At 41.6% G+C, this 21,632-nt stretch overlaps 1 protein-coding gene across 4 annotated transcripts in view; it reads right to left on the reverse strand.

The window, feature by feature from the left end:
* Positions 1-4,357: 4,357 nt before the first annotated feature.
* Positions 4,358-21,632, reverse strand: part of ACSL4 (acyl-CoA synthetase long chain family member 4) — an 81,367-nt gene continuing 64,092 nt past the window's right edge. For 3 of the 4 annotated variants that reach the window (XM_036740398.1, XM_036740399.1, XM_036740397.1), the window contains 7 exons: positions 18,057-18,196; positions 16,889-17,061; positions 13,898-13,972; positions 11,040-11,231; positions 9,760-9,874; positions 8,647-8,804; positions 4,460-7,302 (listed from right to left, as the gene is read on the reverse strand). In XM_036740398.1, coding sequence (XP_036596293.1) covers positions 7,145-7,302; positions 8,647-8,804; positions 9,760-9,874; positions 11,040-11,231; positions 13,898-13,972; positions 16,889-17,061; positions 18,057-18,196 — 1,011 coding nt within the window. In that variant the 3' untranslated portion in view covers positions 4,460-7,144. Of the gene's footprint in view, positions 7,303-8,646; positions 8,805-9,759; positions 9,875-11,039; positions 11,232-13,897; positions 13,973-16,888; positions 17,062-18,056; positions 18,197-21,632 lie in introns of all 4 variants that reach the window. The other variant, XM_036740396.1, reaches the window with a different exon arrangement.

Raw genomic sequence — 21,632 nt, forward strand, 5'->3', positions numbered from 1 at the left:
GATTTTGGGGGGGTACACTCACTGAAATAATGTGGGTGACAGACTCTGGGCAAGTCGTTGACCTGCCCCCGCCCCCGGCTTTGTAACCAGACAGATGATTGGTGCTTCTCTGGTAACTATGAATTGTGAGTTGAATCACACAAGGTCTGTCTGTTGAGGTTTGTAATTGCCTTGAAGTTCAGGGGGCTGATCTTTTCCCCCTGAACTAAGTGAATGATATAGGTATATGTATGTTTGATTAAAGTGAGATTGTTAACCCCTTAAAGTTGCTTTCCTTAGAAAAGCAGATCAAAGAACCTGTGCTAGCAGCCCTCCTGTACACTGGTATTATTGGTCTTACACACCCCTACAGCAGCTGCTAGCAGATTGTTGTTAGAACTCATAAACGGGGCCTTTTCTTCCTGTTAGGATCTTAGTGCCCCCTACTTAATTCCAATGAGCATTTACGTGTAGAATAATCCCAAGGGAGAAAACTAGAAACATAGAGGACCTTTGATCCTCATTTGAGAGAACAACCCAAGGCCAACCTCCTGGCATTGCCTGGGAAGATTTAGGCCCGTAATAATTGGCTGCTATCCTGTATAGCAGCGTAATTTTCATTACTTTTTGCATTCTTTTGCTGTCACCCCTGAAACTAGCCCAGAAGCCTCTCCTTCCCTACTTATAGAGCTTCACCCAGTTAGAGTACTCGAAGATTCCCTCAGCCTAGGAATAAGATAATGCTTTGCTCCCCAGCCCACCAAATCGCCACCCTGGAACCTTTCCAAAGGAGAAAGTATTCCTGCTCCTAATCTGTTATCCTGTGTGTGACCTTGGGCATGTCACTTCTTCCTGGCCTGTTTTCCCCTCTGTAGAATGAGAGGGTCATACTAGATGGCTAGCTTGAGATCCATGAGTTTATAGTGAGGAGATGGAGGCCAGGAAAGGCAGGTGGAAGAGCTAGCGTTTGATCTGAGTATTGACAGAGGGGCAGGATTTCTAGGAGCAGAGATTGGGCCCAGGGCAGGCTGGGAGAAAGTAGAGCTTGAGCAAAAGGCTGGGAAAGAACTGGACATCCACCATGTGTTGGGGAGTCAGTGGAGAGGGCAGGGTTGTGCCAGACTGTGGAGGCAGGAGGCTGACGTTTCAAGCATGGGGAATGGCAGTTTCTCTGAGATAGAGGTGGAGTAAGGAGGAGCAGGTTTGGGGGAGCGAGAAAGTAAGTTCAGACAAGTAGAGGCAGGCCCTGCAGGTGATCTCTAATCTGGCTAGAAAAAAAAAAAAGCCTTCCTTAGGAAAAAGCTCTGCACTAGTCTGGGAGTCCTGGGATCTTAAGGGCCGAAGGAAGGCTGGGATTCCATTTGAATGTCAGAAGTCGATTTCCGGTTCAGATCTCTCCCTTCCGCTGCACACCAGTTCATTTGTCCCAGGTAGGTAGAGGGCTTTTGGTGACTCAGTCTCAGTCATCAGTGCCTGTTTTAAGAACAACCTTGAACAAATAAGTTATTTTGACTATTATAAATACCCAAATTAACTATGAAGGACATATGAAGACAGACACTTTACATCCAGAGGAAGAACTGAGAGAAGTATAGAATAATTTTACAGATAAATACTTATTTGTGTCTAATGGTAGCCATTGTTGGGGGCGGGGAGAAAAAAAGAAATTTACATGATAGTTTTATTGTATATTTCAAAGGAACAGCAAATTATGCATAGTAGATTTGTAGCTTCATGTGCAGTCATCTTTTTTATTGTACTGATGTGGTTTAAGGGGTTCAGGGACCGCCCAAAGACCACAGTACTAGACAGGGTCATCCGGAATGAATTTACGGACTCAAGCATACTTATGTCAAGGTTTATTGTAACGCCAATATGGGGGGCAGAGCTCCCTAAGAAGCCTGCCACTTAGCAGGAATGATGCTAAAGCTTATATGGGAAAAGTAATGGATTATCTGGGAGATATGCTAATTAGGTGATAACTGCATCATTCACTACTGGAAACCAGGGAAAAGGGTTTCTCAGGAGTGTATTTTTGGTCTGTTACATCAGTAGCAAGATAGCTTTGAGAGATGATGTCTATAGCTTGACCTCTGGGTTGAATATGATAACTTTGAGAATCAATAGATGATAATTCTGTGGTTACAAGATAGTTCTGTTTTTACAAGAGAATTTCTTCAGAGGTCAGCTTGTTCTTGTGATGAGGAAAGATAGTTTGTCTTAGTGTGGGCCACTCATGCATAATTATGGGGAAAAGTAGTTTGTGTTACTGGGGCCCACTCATGAGTAATTGTGGGGAAAGGTAGTTTGTGTTACTGGGGCCCACTCATGAGTTATTAGCTAGGCGTAGTGTCCTTGGGCTGGGGAGAAAACTGTCCGGGATAGTGTTTTGAGGCTAGGGAAAAATGCGATCTTGGAATTGGGGTCCAAGCACAAGCATCCAAGCACCTCCTATGTTATGGAAATGCTTGTGTTAATAAGCTAATAAATTAATAAGTTAATAAAATAAAATTTTAAGAGAAAAAAACCCCATTCTCATCAGTGACTTGGATACAAAGTCCCAGATGTCACATTCATTGGATTTGCAAATGGCATCAAGCTGGGGGGAGTGGGTATGGTCTGCATCTGAAAGGTCTTAATAGGTGGAACATTGGGACAGATTGAATGAGATGATGTTAAATAGAACACATGTAAATTCCCAGGAGGCTGCCTGCCAGAGAGGATTAAAAAGCTAGTCTCAGAATCAGAAAGACCTGAGTTCAAGTCTACCTCTGACCCAGCCTGGCTGTGGGACCCTGGGAAAATCATTTCAAGACCTTCACATGCTCTTTTGGGGATCAGTTTCTTATGTATTTCACAGCCTTGGCTCCCCTCCTACCTTTCTAGTCTACTACTTTCCTTCCCCTCTATGAACCCCGCCATCCAGCCACACTTACCCACAATACCCCATTGCTCACCTCTGAGACTTTGTACTAACTGTGCCCTATGCATGGAATGTTCTCCCTCCTCATCTCCACCTCTAACTCCCAGCTTCCTTGGCTTCCTTCAGAACTCAGTTCAAATCCCACCTTATGCAAGAAGCCTTTTCTGGGTCTCCCAGCTGCCGATGTGTCCAGTCTGAGGTTACCTTCCATTTCCACTGCCTGTATCTTGTATGTACACAGTTGTTTGCATGGTGTTTCCCCCATTAGAATAAGGAGGGTGAAGAGTCCATGTCACCTGAGGATCAGGTAAAGGAACTAGGGATTTATATTGCACTTGGAGAAAAGACCTGGGAATAGAGATGGGGGAGGAAAGATGATGTAGTGGATGTTCTTTCAGGGGTATGAGTTGGGCTGGATGGCCCCCTCCCAACTCTGAAATTCTGTGATTACTACGTGCAAGGAAGGCCCTACCCACCAAGGCTACAAAGTGAAATAAGATCGTCCCTGTCCTCAAGGTCCTTATAGTCTAATAGGGGAAAGAGGGACTGGATCTGTTGTAGTGGGTCGTCAAGGGCTTGGCAACACTTGGAAGAGTTCACTTGTCTATCAACGGAAATTAGCTTCCTCTCTCCCACGTAGAGTCAGAGGCAGGTCTGGAACCCACCAAGTCTTCCTGGATCAGGAAGGGATCTCTACCTATCTCTACCACACAAACAATGAGGCACAACAAAACTACTCAAAAGGGAGATCTAGACAAGATCTACTAGGCTCAAGCCTCCATCGCTTTTTCTGTGCCTATATATTCCATCCTAAGAACTTTGGTGTGGTCTCAGAAAGTGGAAAACACCTCTTAGCAGCTCAAGTTCATGGGCAATTTCGTTCCAGTTTGGGAGTGAGATCTTTTAAACACAGGAAATTTGTACATGTTCCTCATTTAATAAAGAAAGCCTTGGAAAGAGAAGCATGGAGAGCTTTTGTGTTGCATTTAATCCATCTTCATCAAGCTCAGAGGGGAGGACGTGCCAGTTAGTGGCAGAGCAGGGAGGAGAAGCCATCACCCTTCTTCCTAGACCAGTGACCTTTCCCCTTAAACTTCAGGAGCCACGCCTCTCTCAGTGCATTGGATCCTCTGGAATTTTCAAAAATTTACTACTGAATGCATGAGTCAGATACAGTGCAGACAAAAAAAAAAAAAACACCAAACTTCCAGGCATAGACTGATCTAACAACATTAGGCTTAGATAATATGGAGTCAGTTTGCTCCCACATCAGAAAGGGGTTCCACCCATTAACCATTAACAAAGCAATAGTCTCAATTCAAATGAACCTTGGTCTCACGAGGGACAACTGGACAAAATGGTAAACTCTAAATAAGCTTTAAAAGACCCTTAAAAATGTTTCCTGGCACCCTCTCATCCATGTAAGCTCATTTTTGTTACAAAACTCCACACAAATGGGCTTGGTACTATGGATGGATTTATTTCTTAAGATCTGAGTGCAAACTTTAAAAATACAACAAAATTTTCCATTAGGAATCAACACACCACACCCAGTAATGATTTTGCAATCATGCATTTTAACAGAAAGTACAAATAGGCGCATATTTGAAAATTAAACATTTCCCCTTAGACCAAGAAAACAACACAATCCTCTCTCTGTTCCTATTTTTCTAATTCAGAAACATATTACATACATATTCTACGGAGACAATATCAGCTAAGTATTCTAACCCATCTCTGTGATCAAAGGAATGAACACTCTGACCTTGTGAACCATTTAACTATATTTAGTCTCTGGAAAATATGCAATTATACTTCCATATAATGAAAGTCATGATGATAAACAGTAGAAACTGAGGCAAGACAAGATTATTTCAGGTGTAGAAAGCAAAAATCACAAAGGTTCAGTTTAGAATCATGCCTATGGGATTGGGGTTTATTTTTTTTTTTTAATTACAGCTTTTGCAAAATGGCTGACATAAAAATCAACGGTGAGCAATTTAAACATGTATAAGAAAATACGTGGGGTCAATCTCTAAGATCAAATCTCTGAAAAGCCACTATTCATGTGGAAAAGACTTTTCTGTGAATGTAAACATATATGCATTTAGATTAAAAAAAAAGTGGGGCGTAGTGGCATCTCCCTGGTCCCTTAAACGATATTTGGATTTTCATAAAGAATTAGCAGCACCTAAAGTGTTAATTTACTCAATCTAAAGGGTCTACACAATAGATTAGTTGGCAGTGTTCTAGCTTTTGGGAGATGAGAATCAGGGAAATGAAAATCTGAGAGAAAACATCACACACATTTAGCCAAAATCACCTTCCCAAAGGTAGTTAAAATGGAAAGAAAAATCATTAAGTTAAAAAGTCCAAGAAAAGAGTCCCTAAAGGCCAGTCCCTAAACAGTGGGCCATGAACAGTCAAGGTTGCTGAGTTGTCCACTTAGTAACTAACGCTCATTGATTTTTACAGATCAAAGAAGAGCTGGGGATCGGGAGAATATCCACATACACATTTCATTGCACAAACAATTTGCCCAGCATTTTACATCCCTGAACACTAAACAGATAAAATCTTTACAAAAACCTTCATTCCAGATTATTTTCCTTTTTACCATCATATACATAACATTTAAATATTTATGAATAGAAGAATCTCTTTTCTTTATAATATAAATATTTTAGAGCAAGGAAAACTATCTTGTAGTGGTGGCCAACATTTTTTTTAAAAGAAATGTAAGCAACACACACGCATGCACACAACATAAAATGATCAAGAAAAAAAGTGCAAAGTATAACAGTATTAAGAACAGTTCACTTTTTTTTGAACAGTAACTATAGTTCAAGTGTGAATAGCCAGTGGGGGAAAAGGGAGCAAACAATCTTAAAGGGCTTAAAAATCAAAAGCACACACACAATAAGTTACAGCACAAACAACAGATGAACCCTTATTGAATGGTCCCACGCTCACACCTCGAATTTCCAGTTTCTAACTTCTTCTACAACGAGGAAAATAAGATGACAATGCTTTCTTCCCTTTTAAACCAACTGCCAAAAATGGAACCAAGTTATTCACCCAGAGGACAGAGACAAGATCGCTAAGGAAATATTGTATTTGTTTGTAATCTACCTGAATTAGGGTGAACTGTAAGACTTTCCGAAATGGAAAATACTACGAATCCAAACCAGCAACAGAAAAACCTTTTTAAGAAAACCCTAAAAATATATATTTGTTTTAATGGAAATGTTTGGAAATCAATTTTTTGGAGTCGTCAAAACAAATTGCAAACATGAGTTCTTCTTGAGTGTTGTGTGTCAGTCACAACTCTTAGGATTTGTTGATGCCGTTGTCTTTCACATGAGATGTAACCTTCCGCCATTTTGTTTTTGATCCTGTGTTTTCAACTTAAATATACGGTGGCAGCCATTTTGCCAGAAACCTTAAAAAAAATGTACTTGCCACTTGTAAGTGTCAAAGGAATGTGGTTATTGAATTCAGATTTCAAACAGTGATAAGAAGCAATCCAGTTTCCCTTAAAATATATTACTCAGTAGCATTATTTTTTGTCTTAATTTCAATTTCAGGCACTGTAAATATTCCCAATATTATAATGATGTATAGATGATACCATCTCTGATGCATGTCTGTAACCTTAATTCTTTATCTTATGGACTCTTTCCAAGAATACGGTATTTTTTTTGTTATGTCTACGATGCTATAGCCGTGAGTTGTTTTTTTGATAACTACATAACATATATACACAGTTGGAAAAGGAAGTCAAAGCCCCCAGATGGTGCTGCACTAAGTAGTGAAATCATAGATCTGTCAAGCCTGACAAGTAAGGAAGACAGCTGAACCTAGAAAGTACAAATTTGATCCTCTACTCCGACCCTATTTATTTTGCTTCTACTTTAGTTGGGTTTAAGGAACCAGAAATGAACCTTAGGCAGATCCTGGGAGTTACATTTTTGCTTTGTAACTTGGATGGGGTCAAGAATCAAAATTCAATAAAGTAGCTAGAGGCAAATGACTTCCATCTAGGTTTCATTAGAACAATATGAAGAAAAGCTAAAGGAGACTCAACAGCCATTTGAATTGGTTTTTCTTTGTGTTTTGATTTGATTAAATTGAGATTGTAATAGCTATGTATAGTCTAACAGCCAGAGGCGAAAGGAAAACACGAAAATTTTGAATTGTAGCGGGCATGGCCCAACTACTTTGGAGAAAAGGCCCGACCATTTATTTGCCTCCATACATTCTCTCGATGTCGTTGAGGTAATGGTTCCTCAGCTCTTTCCTTTTTAACTTGAAGGCATCAGTTACCAAGCCAGTTTCAGGAGTCCAAGGTTCTGGGCTTAAGCAGACTTTGATTGGAATTTCAAAACGCTCCAATTTCACTAAAAGAAAAAGAATAGAGTCAATTAGGTGTTTCTAAGAAAAAAAAAAAACAGGCAGAATGATGTACTTTGTGTTGATGCTTTCAACACAGGTGATTCAGGAGAAATTAACCCGACGGGAATGTTAAACAGCCTAATAATAATTCTACTGACACTAGTTTACAAGGTGGTTTCATATCTGTTCCTTTGTGTGGATAGGCTTATAGTTATGTACCATTGTACCTTCAAACACACTCTTTCTGGGCATTATGGTAGCTCAAGTACTAAACAGGAGATGAATCCCAAGTCTTCCTAGACAGACTTCTTGGAATTGCAAAGAAGGAGAGGGAAAAATTGACCCTTGATATCGTGGATTTCGTCCAAGTAGAAAAGGCTAGAAAAATTAAATTAGGAAGTTGGTGTTTTTGTCCTTTGCTCTTGAAGAGGACCAACGACGTCAAGAAGGTAATGTCTTGACTTGCAAGTGAATTGGATTTAAGTGAGGGAGGGCTGTGCAAAGTCACCAGCCTTGCTTTCTCCTCTGGAGACATCCAGTGGCCAAATATAGATCAAGATGACTGGAGATGGCCCCGATGTCGTGAGACATCTTGGCGTTTTTAAACTAAGGTCTTTCCCAGGTCTCAGTTTGTTTCGGTAAAGAATGAGGCTAAAAAATGGCCCCTTTTCCTACCCAAAAACCAAAACAAAACAATCTGGGAGGGGAAGACCCTCAGGGTTTCTGGCCAGAAAAGAAACAATTGCTATTTACACTTAGACAAACACCAAAGCACTTTATGATGCTAATTCTGAAAAACTGCTTTGTCATGTTTATTATTAATAAAAATTAATGACTAAAGCTCTAAAGGTTTATTCTTATTAATCTGTAGGTGACTCCTATTTTATATATTACCAAAGCTTTTCCTTAAAGATCTATGGTGATCAGGGATGACCTATCTTCTAAGGCAGTCCATTCTACTTTCTAGGCAGGTGGAAAATATTCCCTCCCAATGAGCCAAGTGGGGCTCTCTCTACCTTCTATCCGGGGGTTCCCTGTCAGGCCAAAACAGCAATTCAAATACTTGGGGACTACAACAGTGTCTCCCTCACCCTGTGGGAATTGCTGGGAACACAGAGAATATGCAAAGAGAAGAGGGACCAGGATAGAGCCCTGGAGGACACCAACACAGAAGGAAGGGGACGTGGAGGATGAACCTGGAAAGATTTAGGAGGAAAACACCTACTATTTTCTTCTCCAGAGACAGTAAAATTTAAGAACAGATGTTCTTAAACCCCAACAGAATGATGGGGTTTTTTATAAGCTCAAGTTCTGAGCGGCTTCTGATGGTGTCAATGTCATCTACTTACTGGTATTTGCAGCCTCTTTAATCTCCTTAAGTATCTCCGCTTCCATGCTAGGGTTGTTACAGATGTCTACCCAAGATCCCTCTACCCCCTTCTGCTGGGCCAGGGCCATCAGCCTTTTCTGATTAGGAACCACAAAACTGATCACATATGACTGGTCACTAAAAGATTGGAAAAGTACATGTCATATCAAAAGGCAGTTGATCGTAAATGATGACAAATCAAACAGTGGTCAAAACATTTCCAGAGCTGAACTTTTCTAACTTTAATAAGATGTAACTTGTTAAAGTTATAAGCCTCACAAAAATAAAATATACTGACGTATGTAAATAAGTTACAAAGCTCAATTTTCTACTTCTCAAGACAAAAATGTTTTAGGCTATACATTATTCAGATTCAGGATGCTCCTGATGCCTCAATTTTAAATAAAATTTTGTATGAAATTCTGATGTTGAATAAAGATTGTATTTCAGGAACAGCAGAAAAAAAAATCCTGGAACAGAAGTGCTCAGACAGCTCAGTTCTGGTCTGCCATGAACCAGCTGTGTGAACTTTCCCTCTCTGGGATTCACTCTCCCCTTCTTAAAGGGTTGTACAACTGGGTTATTATACCCTCAGGAGGTCTCATAGGTATTTAAGCATTCAGTGAAGAATTATTTCAGAGTAGGAAAAAATTAGAAACAAATTATGTGCCCAACAAGTGGGTAATGGCTGAAAAAGCTAGAGTATATTAATGTATTGGACTATTACACCATAAGAAACACACTTTCTTAAGAAAAGACAGAACCCTAAGAGGGGAAAAATACACATGTTGTCAGTTGCAATCCCTATCATTTAGAATTTTGCTTTTTTTTTTTTTTTCCTAATGAGAGGGTCCTGGGGCGGGGTGGGGAGTGCTTGTGTCAAAACAAATATAGCAAGAAAAATAAAATAAATAAAATACAACGGCTGGACAGCTCTGAGGTACCTTCTGTTCTATAGCATTCTGGAATGCACACACATGCACACACACACACACACACACACACACACACACACACACACACGCACACACATCCCTTGCCTAATTACCTCTGCTCCTCTCAGAAAGTTCAGCATGCTCCGTGGGACACTGACCTTTTGGCGTAGGCGCAGATATTGTCTATGAGTGGGCAGTTTTTCAAGGCAGCCTCCACTTTGCCCAGGGACACATACTCCCCAGCTTGGAGCTTCACCAGATCTTTCTTGCGATCTAGAAAGTCAAGGAGAAGAACTCTGACTTACCTAGAATTGGACTCACTTGTTTAGCTAAAATCTGGATTTTATTTCAATTTCTCTCCCTTAATCTTAAAGATAGACACAATGCTTCAAAATCTGATTGCTTTTCTACATTTAATACTTTGCCACACATCATTTTACTTGACCTTTATTTTAAGACCTGCTAGGAACATGAACATTTCATTCTATATGGCCATATTTGAATCTCAGACCCCTGAAAAATACTGTGATGAAATTTCTTCCTATTTGACAAATGGCAAATGCCTAAGAAAGAAAATCTGAATGGCTCCAGGGAGCCTGTGGCTTTAAGTATTTAGCATTGTGTTGGAGCTACAGATAGCACAGTGTTGGAGTACACTGGCATATGAGAGGGACCAGTAGAGGCTTTACAACCAGTGCACCCACGCCCAAAGGCCCAGACATGGCCTAAGCAACCACCTGAGAGCTGTACTCCAAGGTCAAGCAGCCTCCAGGTCCCCCTCCACCTTCCCCACACCCAGCCAGTTCCAAAGGGGATTTGAAAAAGGTCCTAGAAGTTTGGGATTCATTTATGTTCCTGTGAAATACTCTTCCAAGCAACTCAGAACTTGTGGAAGGATCCGAATTCAGCTTCCCAGGAATTTTCTCAACTGGAGTCAAAGTTGGAAGAACATAATGTCTGCTATTGATACTGACACTTCCCAATGATTAAACCTGGCTAGAGCTACAGAAGCTGTAATCCCATACTAAAATGTGTCTGTGCTGCCCCTTGGCAATTTGATGGGGATAATGGGGGTAATACCAGACAAGGGAGAGGAGCGGTGTGGTGAGCTGAGTAAGCTGAGGAAAGGAGTGTGGATGCTGTTGGTGGAGGCCTAATTCTGTGCCCCCTGCCCTCCACAACTCCATTCCTTCATGGGTGGGCGCGCGCGCGCATGCGCACACACGCGTGCGCACACACACACACACACACCTCTGCTACTTTTACCCAACGACAGCACGAGCCCTATATCTAGCACAGCACTCTTCAGACAGGTAGGGACTTCTTAAAAGTTAACTGAATCCAGTCACTAAGGATTTTCCCATTATTACCTTTATGGATACTTAAGTTATCAAAAGCAAATTAAACCTGCAGAAAGTAAAAAAAAAAAAATACTGACCTATGATCTGTAAACATCCATCAGGGTGAAATTCTCCAATGTCTCCAGTACAGAACCATCTTTGTCCATTTTCATCCACAGAGTAATCTTCGGCCGTTTTTTCTTCATTTTTAAAATAGCCCATGGAAATATTCTGCCCACCGATTACGATTTCGCCCCTGGGGTTTGGCTTGTCATGGATGGTATAGCCTCCTGGAAATCATAAAAGCAAACTGGCCTACCCTCTAAAAATGACAATGCACTTTGCTAATCATTAAAATGGTTTTTCTATAATTAGCAGGTAATCAAACATAGTATGTATTATGCTAAAATATAATTGGCCATAGGGTCAGCCTTATGTGTAAACTAGAGCACATCCTGAATGGTAGTGGGTCTTGAGATCATTCCATTCAAGGAGCAGGAGAAGAAGCTATGGATGTTTACCCTGAATAAGACCTGAGCAGGGAAGGAAGGCTGTCTTCAAATACCCAAATGTCTGTCATATGGAAGAGAAGAATTAGCCATGTTCTAGTCAGCCCCAAAGGACAGATAGAGGAGGAATGAGTTTGGAGTTAAAAGACTTTACTTGAAGTCTGACATACGCAAAGATGTCCTTGTACATAGAGTGGGTAAAGAGTATTTTCAATGGGAACTGGAAACCTGATTTAGTTACAGAACGTAGGGCGGGAAGAGAAGGTATGAAAATGGACAGGTCCTAGGTTTAGCAGTACAGTAAAAACAAGGAGAAAAAAAACTAAGAGGGGGAACATGGCCCAGTGCATAAAAAGAGGGCCGGTCTTGGTATTGGGAAGGCCTGGTTTGTCACTGCGCCTCTCTGTGCTCCAAGACATAGCAAGACGTATGTGTTATGAGCAAATTACTCCCTCACATTTGTAGAGAGTTTCCACACTGGGAATTCCCCAAACTGATGAAATGACAAGTTGGGGAGCTCCTTCCCCTTATTGGGGAGCGAGGAAGCGAGCTTCCTTCTACCAGCTCACCTTCAGAAAGCACTAGAGGCCTTGGGAATGGCTTTTTCTCACAATAGCCCTGTGAGGCAAAGAGTACACATACTGTCATGGCCATTTTGCAGATATGGAAACTGACAAGTAACGTGACTTGCCCAGGGTCACGCAGTCAATGCCTGAGGTGGGGTCTGCTCAGTACTTTTTTTTACTACTTCATATTGTCTCTCACATATTTAGCAAAAGCTCATCCATTTTCATTATAGGCTTCTATTAGAAAATTGTTCCCTTAGAAAAGCTATGTGGCCTTTGGATGAAATAGCAATCTTTTAGAATCAAAGCCCCCTTTAAAATGCCACTTGTGATGCTTTTTCACGGTGATCCGGATGCTTGAAGGCACTGCCTGAATCTAGAAAGGCCTGGCAAAGGACTTTGTGTCTGCCATTCAAGGACTGGCATATATCTGGGCTACTCTTCTGGAAATAAGCACCAGGTGATGTATCCCCCCACCCCACCAACTAATAGTTACTATGTCCTAAGACGTGGCAAGGTTTGAGCAATGCACTAGGGAATACCTTATATTGATTAAATAAGAGATTCCCTGAGGAACGAACATAATAGCTTTTTTGAGATCCAATATTTAAAATGAAATTATTTCATGGCAGCTTGGTGACGTGGAGTGGTGGGATTTGAAACTCAAGGACTTAGGCAGGAAGACTGGAAAGAATTCCATTTTCTTGCCTCCTAGGTCTGGGTTGGTCTAGTACTGACTGCCAGGAGAGGTAGAAAAGATAAAGAAAACAGCCCCTGGAGGCAAGGGAACTGTCATCGATCGTTTGTTTATGTATATTAATGTTTATTATCTTTTTTTTATGGTGAGGCCTACCTTACCTTTCTCTTCAGGGGCAAAGCAAAAAATCATCAGTAAAAGGAACATGAGAAAAGTGGGGATTTTAAAAGCAGATGAACAGAATTTAACCACCCAGACAGTACAGGTGAATCACAAATTACCAAAGGAATCTTCTTATTTATTTATCTGCCAAATATTTCCAAGCCCAGAGTGAGTATATGCCTGACTGCATGAAGCTTTTCTTCTGGGGACCCCCAAAGGAGTGCCTCAACCCTGAAGACGAAGCTTAAGGAAATTGTCAGCATAAAGCAAAGTGCGCCACCTTAGATAACCTGGCACTATGAATATTCTGGAGTATTGCCACCGCCAACTCAATGACTGTTGGTTTAACCTAATTGCACGTTTAGCACACCGACCATTAAATGAGTGTTTGTACGCCTCTGGCCCCTTTTCTATTACTCTGCCACCATCGCCGTGGAACCATAAAGGCACAACATGGGACTGAGGGCCCTTTTGATGTTTGGCTTGTCTCATGGGCACCTAGTGGCCATGCCCATCCACACTTGACCAGGCTGCTCCTCAGACAGCTTGAATTCAACAGCCAATAATGTTTATTAAGAATTACATGCTCTGCATTGTGCTAGATCCTGGGGAGACAAAGAAGCCTTGCCCTCAAACAGCTTACATTCTATTGGTGGAGCGGGGCTTTGTATGTAAGTGGAGTAGTAATGGGGCACAGCAAAGGACCCACATCCCAAGTGAGGCCTGAGCCTTGCCTTGAAGGCAGGTTTAAGGGGCAAGGAAGAAGTGCCTTCTAGACCCCGGGGGACAGCCTATACAGAGGCACCAAGGTAGGAGAGAATGTCATTTATAGGCAATAGCTAAAAGACCAGGCAGATCCCAGAATCTCCCAGGCAGGTTGGGGCAGAGCCATCTGCAACTGCCTGACAGCATCTGGGTTGGGCTCTGGGTGGAGGAGCATAGCCAGAGACACTCCACGCCCTCTATGAGTGGTCTTCAGTGGGCACTGTCCAATGGGTATGAGAACAGCATAAAATTCTTACCTTCTTGCCAATCCTTGAGCTTAATTTCACAGCAAATAAGAGGGGCTCCTACTCGACCAGTGCTATAGTCAGTAACTGTGAGAGAGGGGGAAAAAGAGAACAGCATTGGCTATGACATTCTAGACTGTATAATATAGGAGGAATGGCATGAGGCCAGAAAACAAAGGAGAGGGAATTGGCAGAAAAGGAGAAGTCACCTCACCAAGCATCTATCTGGTGTCTGCTCTGTGCCAGGCAGTGTGCCAAGTACTGCAGAGGCAAAGATAAAAGTGAAACAGTCCCGTGGTCAAGGATTGCACCTTCTTTTAGGGGTATAATATATATGCAGAGGAGCATACATCAGGTTGTACAAACTGATGACAGGGGGCATCATACAGGAGGCACCAGCTGAGCTGAGCTGTGCAGGAAGCTCCTGATTCTAAAATGGAGAGAGGTCTGAGCACAGAGGTACAAGATGGAACATTGGATTGGAAGAGAATGCAAGGAAGGGGAGCAATCTGAAATAAACCTGGCAACGGAGACAAGAGCCAGGCTGTGGAAATCTGCAAGTGCCAGGCTCAGGAAGATTGTTTTACCCTAGAATCCTATGGGAGCTAGCGAAGATATCGGAGCTGAAAAGTAACTGAGCTGATTTTGAGGAATATCAATTTGGTGGCTGTGTGGAGAGCAGATTAAAGGGGAAAGCCAGAAAGCAGAGAGACCAATTAGGCTATTATACTGGTCCAGTTGGGAGGTGATTAAGAAAGGGCAGAGGTTATGTGAATGGAGAGAAGAGGTAGATGAAAGAGAAGCTGTTGGTCTAAAAACAATGAAACTTAGCAAATGAAAGGTGGAGAGAAGAGGAAAGTGTAAAGGAAAACTTCCAAGTTTGTGAGCCACAAACAACAAAGAAGGATGGCAGTGCCCACAACAGCAATAGTGAAATTGGCAGGAAGGGTGGGTAACATAGCAAGTTTCATTTTGGCTATATTAATAGAGTTTGAGATCCCTATGAGGTATCCAGATAAAGATGGCCAATGGGCAGGTGGTGATAAGAGGACTGTGATGTGGGAGTCATCCCATGGAGATGATGACTGAGCTGCCACCTGCCTGGAGGCCCAGGGGAATGCCCATATTTAGTCATCAGGGCAGGAGCAGGATCGTGTTCTAGCAAAGGAGCCTGAGGAGTGGTAAGACGGGAAGGAGAATGATGAGTGTCACAGGAACCGACTATCATAAGCTCCTGGAGACGTCAAGTAGGAGGAGGACTAAGAAAAGACCAATACATCAGGCAGTTACAAGATCACTTTACATTGTAAAAACAGTCAACACACCTGGGAATTTAATGACTGAATTGAAAAAAGAAATACTAAATTTCTAAATTAAAATGTTAAACAGCAAAAGCAAATATACAAATGGTACATTTTATATGCACTGTTGTGTTTGTCCTTAGTTTTTGAAGAGGACCATGACATCAGGGAAATGATGACATGACTTGCAGTTGATTTTGATTTGAGTGAGGGAGGGCTGTGCAAGGTCAGCAGCCTCACTTTCTCCTCCAGAGCCATCTGGGTCCAGTGACCAGATATTCATCAGGATGACTGGAGATGGCCCAGGATGCATTGGGAGACCCTGTAAGGTCTTTTCAGGTTCTCACTTTGAGTGAGGTAACGGTCCATTCAGTGAATAAGCCTCTTTAAAAAGTTAATCAAGGGATGGCCCCTTTAATCAAAAACTCAAAAAAAAATTCAAACTGGGAGGGGAAGACTCTCAGGGTTCTGGCCAAAAGAGAAACAGTTACTATTTGGTATTTACATTCACTCTGTGCTAGGAGGGCAGGGACTTATTGTCCAATCTAGGAGCTCCAGGGTGAATTGGGTTTAAGGCTTGGTTTTTGAAAAAGAAGTCTAGCCAGTAAATGGGAAGTTAAGGAGGCAGCCTTTGGCCATCAAGATGGAGCACAGAGAGGAGGCAGAGGCAAAGACAAAGGCAGAGGCAGAGGCTACTCACAGCCTGTGTTTGTCCTTCATTCTCGAAGAGGACCATGACATCAGGGAAATGCACAGCCCTCCCTCACTCAAATCAAAGTCAAATGCAAGTCATGACATTTTATATGCATATAGAAGAATTGAAGCAAATATAGGTCAAAAAGAATGGAACAACTCTGAGTATAGGGTCCCTTCAGTCAGACCGGTATCTCAGGAAGATGCTTTTGGCAGCAGGGTAGAGGGTGGACTCAAGAGCAGAGAGACTGTAGGCAGGGAGACAGTCAGGAGACCATAATAGTGGTCTAGTAATTCAGCCTATGGTAGTTGCAGTAGAAAATGAGGAAATACAGAGATAATTCCTAAGGAAGAAATAACAGGGCCTGGTGCCAGGTTAGATAGGATAAGGAGGACAATGGAAAATGAGCACTCAAAGGGTATTTGAAAGTTTCTAGCCTGGGAAGCTTGAAGAATGGTAGTACTGCTGACAGAGGAGAGATGTAGGGAAAGGAAGTGAGTTTTTGCTGATAGATCATAAACTTGGTTTTTGACGTGTTGTTTGTTGTGATAGTGGTATAACCAGGTTGAGGATGGGTTGCTGGCAGTTGGAGACAGGAGACTGCGATATGGGCCTCAGACTTAGGATAGCAGAAATTTACAGCTCAAAAGGAACTTCTGTTCAACCTTCTCATTCTACAGATAGGGAAATTAAGGCCCACAGCAATCAAATGACCCACCCAGTATTGCACATGTAGGAAGCAGAGCCTTCATTATCTCTCACAGAACCTAGCTAGAAACACGGAGCCCCAATTCAGAGACTTTAAAATGGGTGAAGGGAGGGGGTATCTTCCATCTCTAGCTCAAGCTTTAAGATCTGATTCCTATCACACAGGAAGTAACAATAAGTATGATTTCCCGCCCCCCCCCAAGCTTTCCAAGTTTATATTCATGTTTATGTACCAATGAAAATATCTGGAGGGGGAGAGTACATATTTAGCATCATTAATCATACAAAAACAACACTGACCTTCAGTAACTGTTCCAGCCCCGCAAGATTCTGTTAATCCATAACCCTGGCCAATGGGGCAGCAGAAACAGACGTTCATAAATCGGTGTGTCTGTGGTGAAAGTGGTGCTCCTCCAGAAAGCATCATCCGGACATTCCCACCTAATAGGGCTTTTACTTTTTTAAACAGCAGACTTGATAAAAGGGAAGGGTGGGGAAGGGAAGGAAAAATATTTGAACATTTCTGCTGACACCGAGTTATCTAAAGAGCAAATTAGTGAGAACTGCTTTAGTAAGGATTTCTCAGCTTTGCTTAAGCACTAAAACCTCAGTATTATGAGAGTTAAAAAGCAATAACTGTCCAAAGACACTCTTCCTTTGACAAAGAAGCAAGGTTAGATTTTATGATCTTAGCACAAACCAAAGAACAGAAGCCTGGAGAAATGTATGTCTGGAAATGCCGACCAAGCTTAAAGTAATTATCTTTGAGCATTTATCTTTTTGTGTGGCATGAAATTTCTGGTAAGGCCATTAAAGTTACATACTCTTGTTTTTACAAATAAATCAGAAACTTCCATGAGAATGAGTCTAAGACAACAGAAATCCCCTAACTCAAGTCTAGTATACAGTGGTCCATACACTAAGCCATTTTCTGATTCCCAATTCAAAAGTATTCACCTAATTATTAAAACGAAGAGTTCAAGAGTTCTGTTCTTAACTTATATAGGCAAATGATGACATTTCTGATAAGCAAAGCATACTGCACTGGCTTGAAATTCATCAATTGTTGTAAGAAAATCGCAAAAGTTTGAGCCCAAACTGTTGGTAAAGATCTTGTTCATTTCCCAAGTATCGGCCATGTTTCTTATGTGATCCGTCAAAGAATTTTAATAATTTCACACTAGGAAGAAATGGCTAAAAGGGCCACCATGATAATAATCCCAAAATAAAGTCGGTTTGCTCCTTCCACCTGAATACTCTGGATGATAGGATGTAGTTCTAGAAGAGAACTTGGCGGTCACCAGGTGTAGCTTCCTCATTTTATAGATGAAGAAAATAAAGTCCTCAAAAGAGAGGTCAGTTACCCAACATATGTCCAAATCCAAGGGCTCCTTCCACTACACTACACCTGTGGAAATATAAGGTTTCAAGATAACCTACAATAGTAGGAACCAAGAAATGTACTTACAAATTGCACAGAGGGGCATCATATCCTCTTTTGATCTGTTCCAGTTTATAGTCATAGCCTATCTTGAAGAGAGTTTTCTGAAAGTAGTTCATCTCTTGAACTTTACTCATAACATTTTTATAAATTCTGTCCATGATTTCCTAAGAGTGAAGAGAAGATTAAAATGACTTCTATGCAACACACACACACACACACACACACACACACATTCACTTCACTGAAGACACTTTGTTGACAACACTTGGTAAAAATTTTTGGCTTATCATACGTACTTATTTTCTTTAGTATGTAATTAATTTTACTGACTTTGTTCAAATACAGGTAATAATTAACTGTTTAAAAATGGTATGATAGGAGTTGCCCTTCTTGCATATTTATGCTTAAATAAGAAATATTATTAAATAAGTGTGTCAACAACAACCCATACAGTTCCCACAGAAAGAAATCTTTCATTTCCCTCATCTGAATTTAAATATATTCTCAGGCTAAACAGTTTTAAACATTCCCCAAGTTTCAAACCTTTATATTAATGGCAACATTGGTTACCCATGTTTGAAAGGTTGGGGATATCTAAGACTGTTCTTTCTTCCTCATTTTTCATATCCAAGGAGGCTGCCAAATCTAATGGCCTTTTTTCATCTCTCCTCTTCCTTGACTTCTCTCTTTGCAGAATTTAAAACTCTTTCCTCTCTGTTTTCATGATTCAGCTCTCTCTTCATTCACCTCTCTGGCTGCTCATTCTCAGTCTTATTTGATGGTTCTTCATCTCCTTCATCCTGGGCTGTCTACCAAGGCCCTGGGCCTGATCTTCTTTCCAACTATACTATCTCACTTAATATTATCAGCTTCCATGGTTTTGATTATGCTATCTATACAGATGACTCCTAGATCTATCTATCTAGCCCTAGTACCTCTCTTGAGCTATGGTCTTGTATCACCAAATGCCTTTTGTATATCTTGAACTGAACATCCCATATAAAAGCACCTCAAATTCAACATATTCAAAATCGAGTTCATTATCCTTTTCAAACCTTTTTTTTGGAGGGGGGAAGGCAAGGCAATTGGGTTAAGTGACTTGCCCAAGGTCACACAGCTAGTTAACTGTGCCAAGTGTCTGAGGCCACATTTGAACTCAGGTCCTCCTGACTCCAGGGCCCATGCTCTACTCACTGCACCACCTAGCTGCCCCTTTTTTAAACTTCTTAAGTACTCTGATGCTAATTATAAGCTGTGTGTCCTTTCCAAACCTGTTTTCTCAGCTGCAAAATGGGGATAATTTGCACTACCTACCACACAATGTTGTTGGGGAGAGAAGTGCTTTGTAAAGCTTAGAAAAGCTGAGAGCCACCACCATGCTTCCCAGTCACCCAGGTGCCATCCTTGGCTCCCACCCCCATATCTAATCCATTGACCAACCTTGTCATTTCTGCCTTAGCAACAAATCTTCCACCTATATCCCCTTTCTTTCCACCACCCTAACTTAGGTCCTCGTTACCTCTAGTCTGGACTACTATGACAGCCTTCTAACTGGTCTCCCTACCTCAAGTTTCTCCCCACTCCACTCTATCCTCCAATTAGTTGCCAAGGTGATACTCTGAAGTGAAGTTCTGACCATTCACCCTCCCTTCTTGGGAGTCAGAAGACTTGAGGCCATGCTCAGTGGACCCCAGTGGCTGTCTCTATTACCTCCAGGATCAAATGGAAACTCTTCTATTTGACACTGAAAGCTCTCTATAACTTGGCCTCTTCTTACCTCTCCCATCTTCTTCTATTCTCCTTCCATCTACTCGCTACCCCCACAACTCCTCCTCCCAGCTGCTAGTGCCTTCACCTGACACTAACTAACTCTATGTGCCGTCTACTGCTACTGAATGTGAGCTCCTTGTAGGCAGATTGTTTTGACCTTTATTTGTATCCTCAGTGCCTGGTACATTGTAAGCATTTAGTAAATGCTTTTTTTTTTTGGTTTTTGGAGGGAGGAAGGCAGGGCAATTGGGGTTAAGTGACTTTCCCAAGGTCACACAGCTAGCAAGTGTGTCAAGTGTCTGAGGCTGCCTTGGAACTCAGGTCTTCCTGACTCCAGGGCCAGTGCTCTATTTACTGTGCCACCTAGCTGCCCCCAGTAAATGCTTTTTGATCGACTGATTATCGTGTCCCCTCAGTTAGTTTCTCTCTCTGCAGTAACTCTCTTGGATGCCCCTCTTCTCTGCTCCTTCCACCACCCTCCTAGGATGGCCTCCATCATCTCTTCCTGCTCTTCCCATCTCCACTCTCTTCCCTGGTCATCTCTAATACTTCCCATTTATTTTTCTATTTCTTATTTTCCCTAATGCTGATACTCCCTAGCCAATCTCCATCTGGTCCCATCCCCCTTTCCTAGTCACCTCACACTTAATAACCTCCATGTGTGTTATGCTCCAACTAAACTGTGTCATTCCTATGTCTTTGTTCCCCTTGGTCTCTACTCTTGGATTGCCCGGTCCCGAAATCCACCTGCTAAAATCCTTTAAGGCCCATCTCAAAAACCAACTCTTCCACTGAATTAAAAAAAAAGAATCCCAACAACCCCCAAAAACTTTTAATGGACTCGAACTGCTGATCTCTATAGATAGTCCTATGTCCCAGAAGATTTAAGTAGTCTTACTCCAATTCAATAGAGGAAAAACAGAGGCCCAGAAACGTGAACTTTTACATGTGGTGCCTTTTAGATCATCGGTGGCAGAATCGGGATTAACTTTCTCTGATACCCAGCCCAATCAATGCTCTACTAAAAAAGAGGAGAAAGCCATTGACGAATAAGGGAAAACTATTAAACAAGAAAATCTCCAAACTTTTTGGAATAATTATAAAGAGAACAATCATATCTAATATTACTGAACACAAGTTCCAAAAAGCAGCAAGTATTACCATGAATAATAGCGGACTAAGCCTTCCACTGAAGCCCCCATGGAACCACACACAAGTTCCGAGATGAAGAGGAAACAAACCTTTTGGGGGGCTGCCTTCTTGTCATCCAAACAGATACAAACCCTGTTAGATTCCAGTAATTCAAAGGAATGACCAGCACACTTGCAATGCCTTCACATAGGTCTGGGACTGGGGCTTCTAAAATCAATGCCCTCTGTACAAGGCTTTGGGTTTGAATCTACCAGGCTTTGCCACTAGCTAGGTGTCTGACTTTTGGCAAGTCACTTTCATTCCACTCCTGAGCCTTAGTTACTTACTCTGCAAAATCAGGGGGAAGGGGCGGAGATAGTAGATAAGATTAATGTCCTTTCTGGCCTTAAAGATGATGTACCACTAAGCTACTACTACTGTGAGCTATGGTTAATATTCACTGGCTTTAGTCCGAATCCTCATTTAGTGGGAATAAGATTGTATGTGTTTTCTGCCCTAGGAGAGAAAAGCAATTGAGAAAATAAAATTATGTCTGATGCACATTGTAACTGAGATAACCATATTTATTTTTGTAGGCTGAAGACTTTCACACTTCAATTCCGTTGGCAAAGGACTTGAATTCTAAACACCTCGAAATAGATCTTCTAAGACATTATATAAATGCAAGTTATTATCAGA

The sequence above is a fragment of the Trichosurus vulpecula genome, assembly GCF_011100635.1.
Source record: "Trichosurus vulpecula isolate mTriVul1 chromosome X unlocalized genomic scaffold, mTriVul1.pri SUPER_X_unloc_1, whole genome shotgun sequence".
In the NCBI taxonomy this organism is placed as follows: Eukaryota; Metazoa; Chordata; class Mammalia; order Diprotodontia; family Phalangeridae; genus Trichosurus; species Trichosurus vulpecula.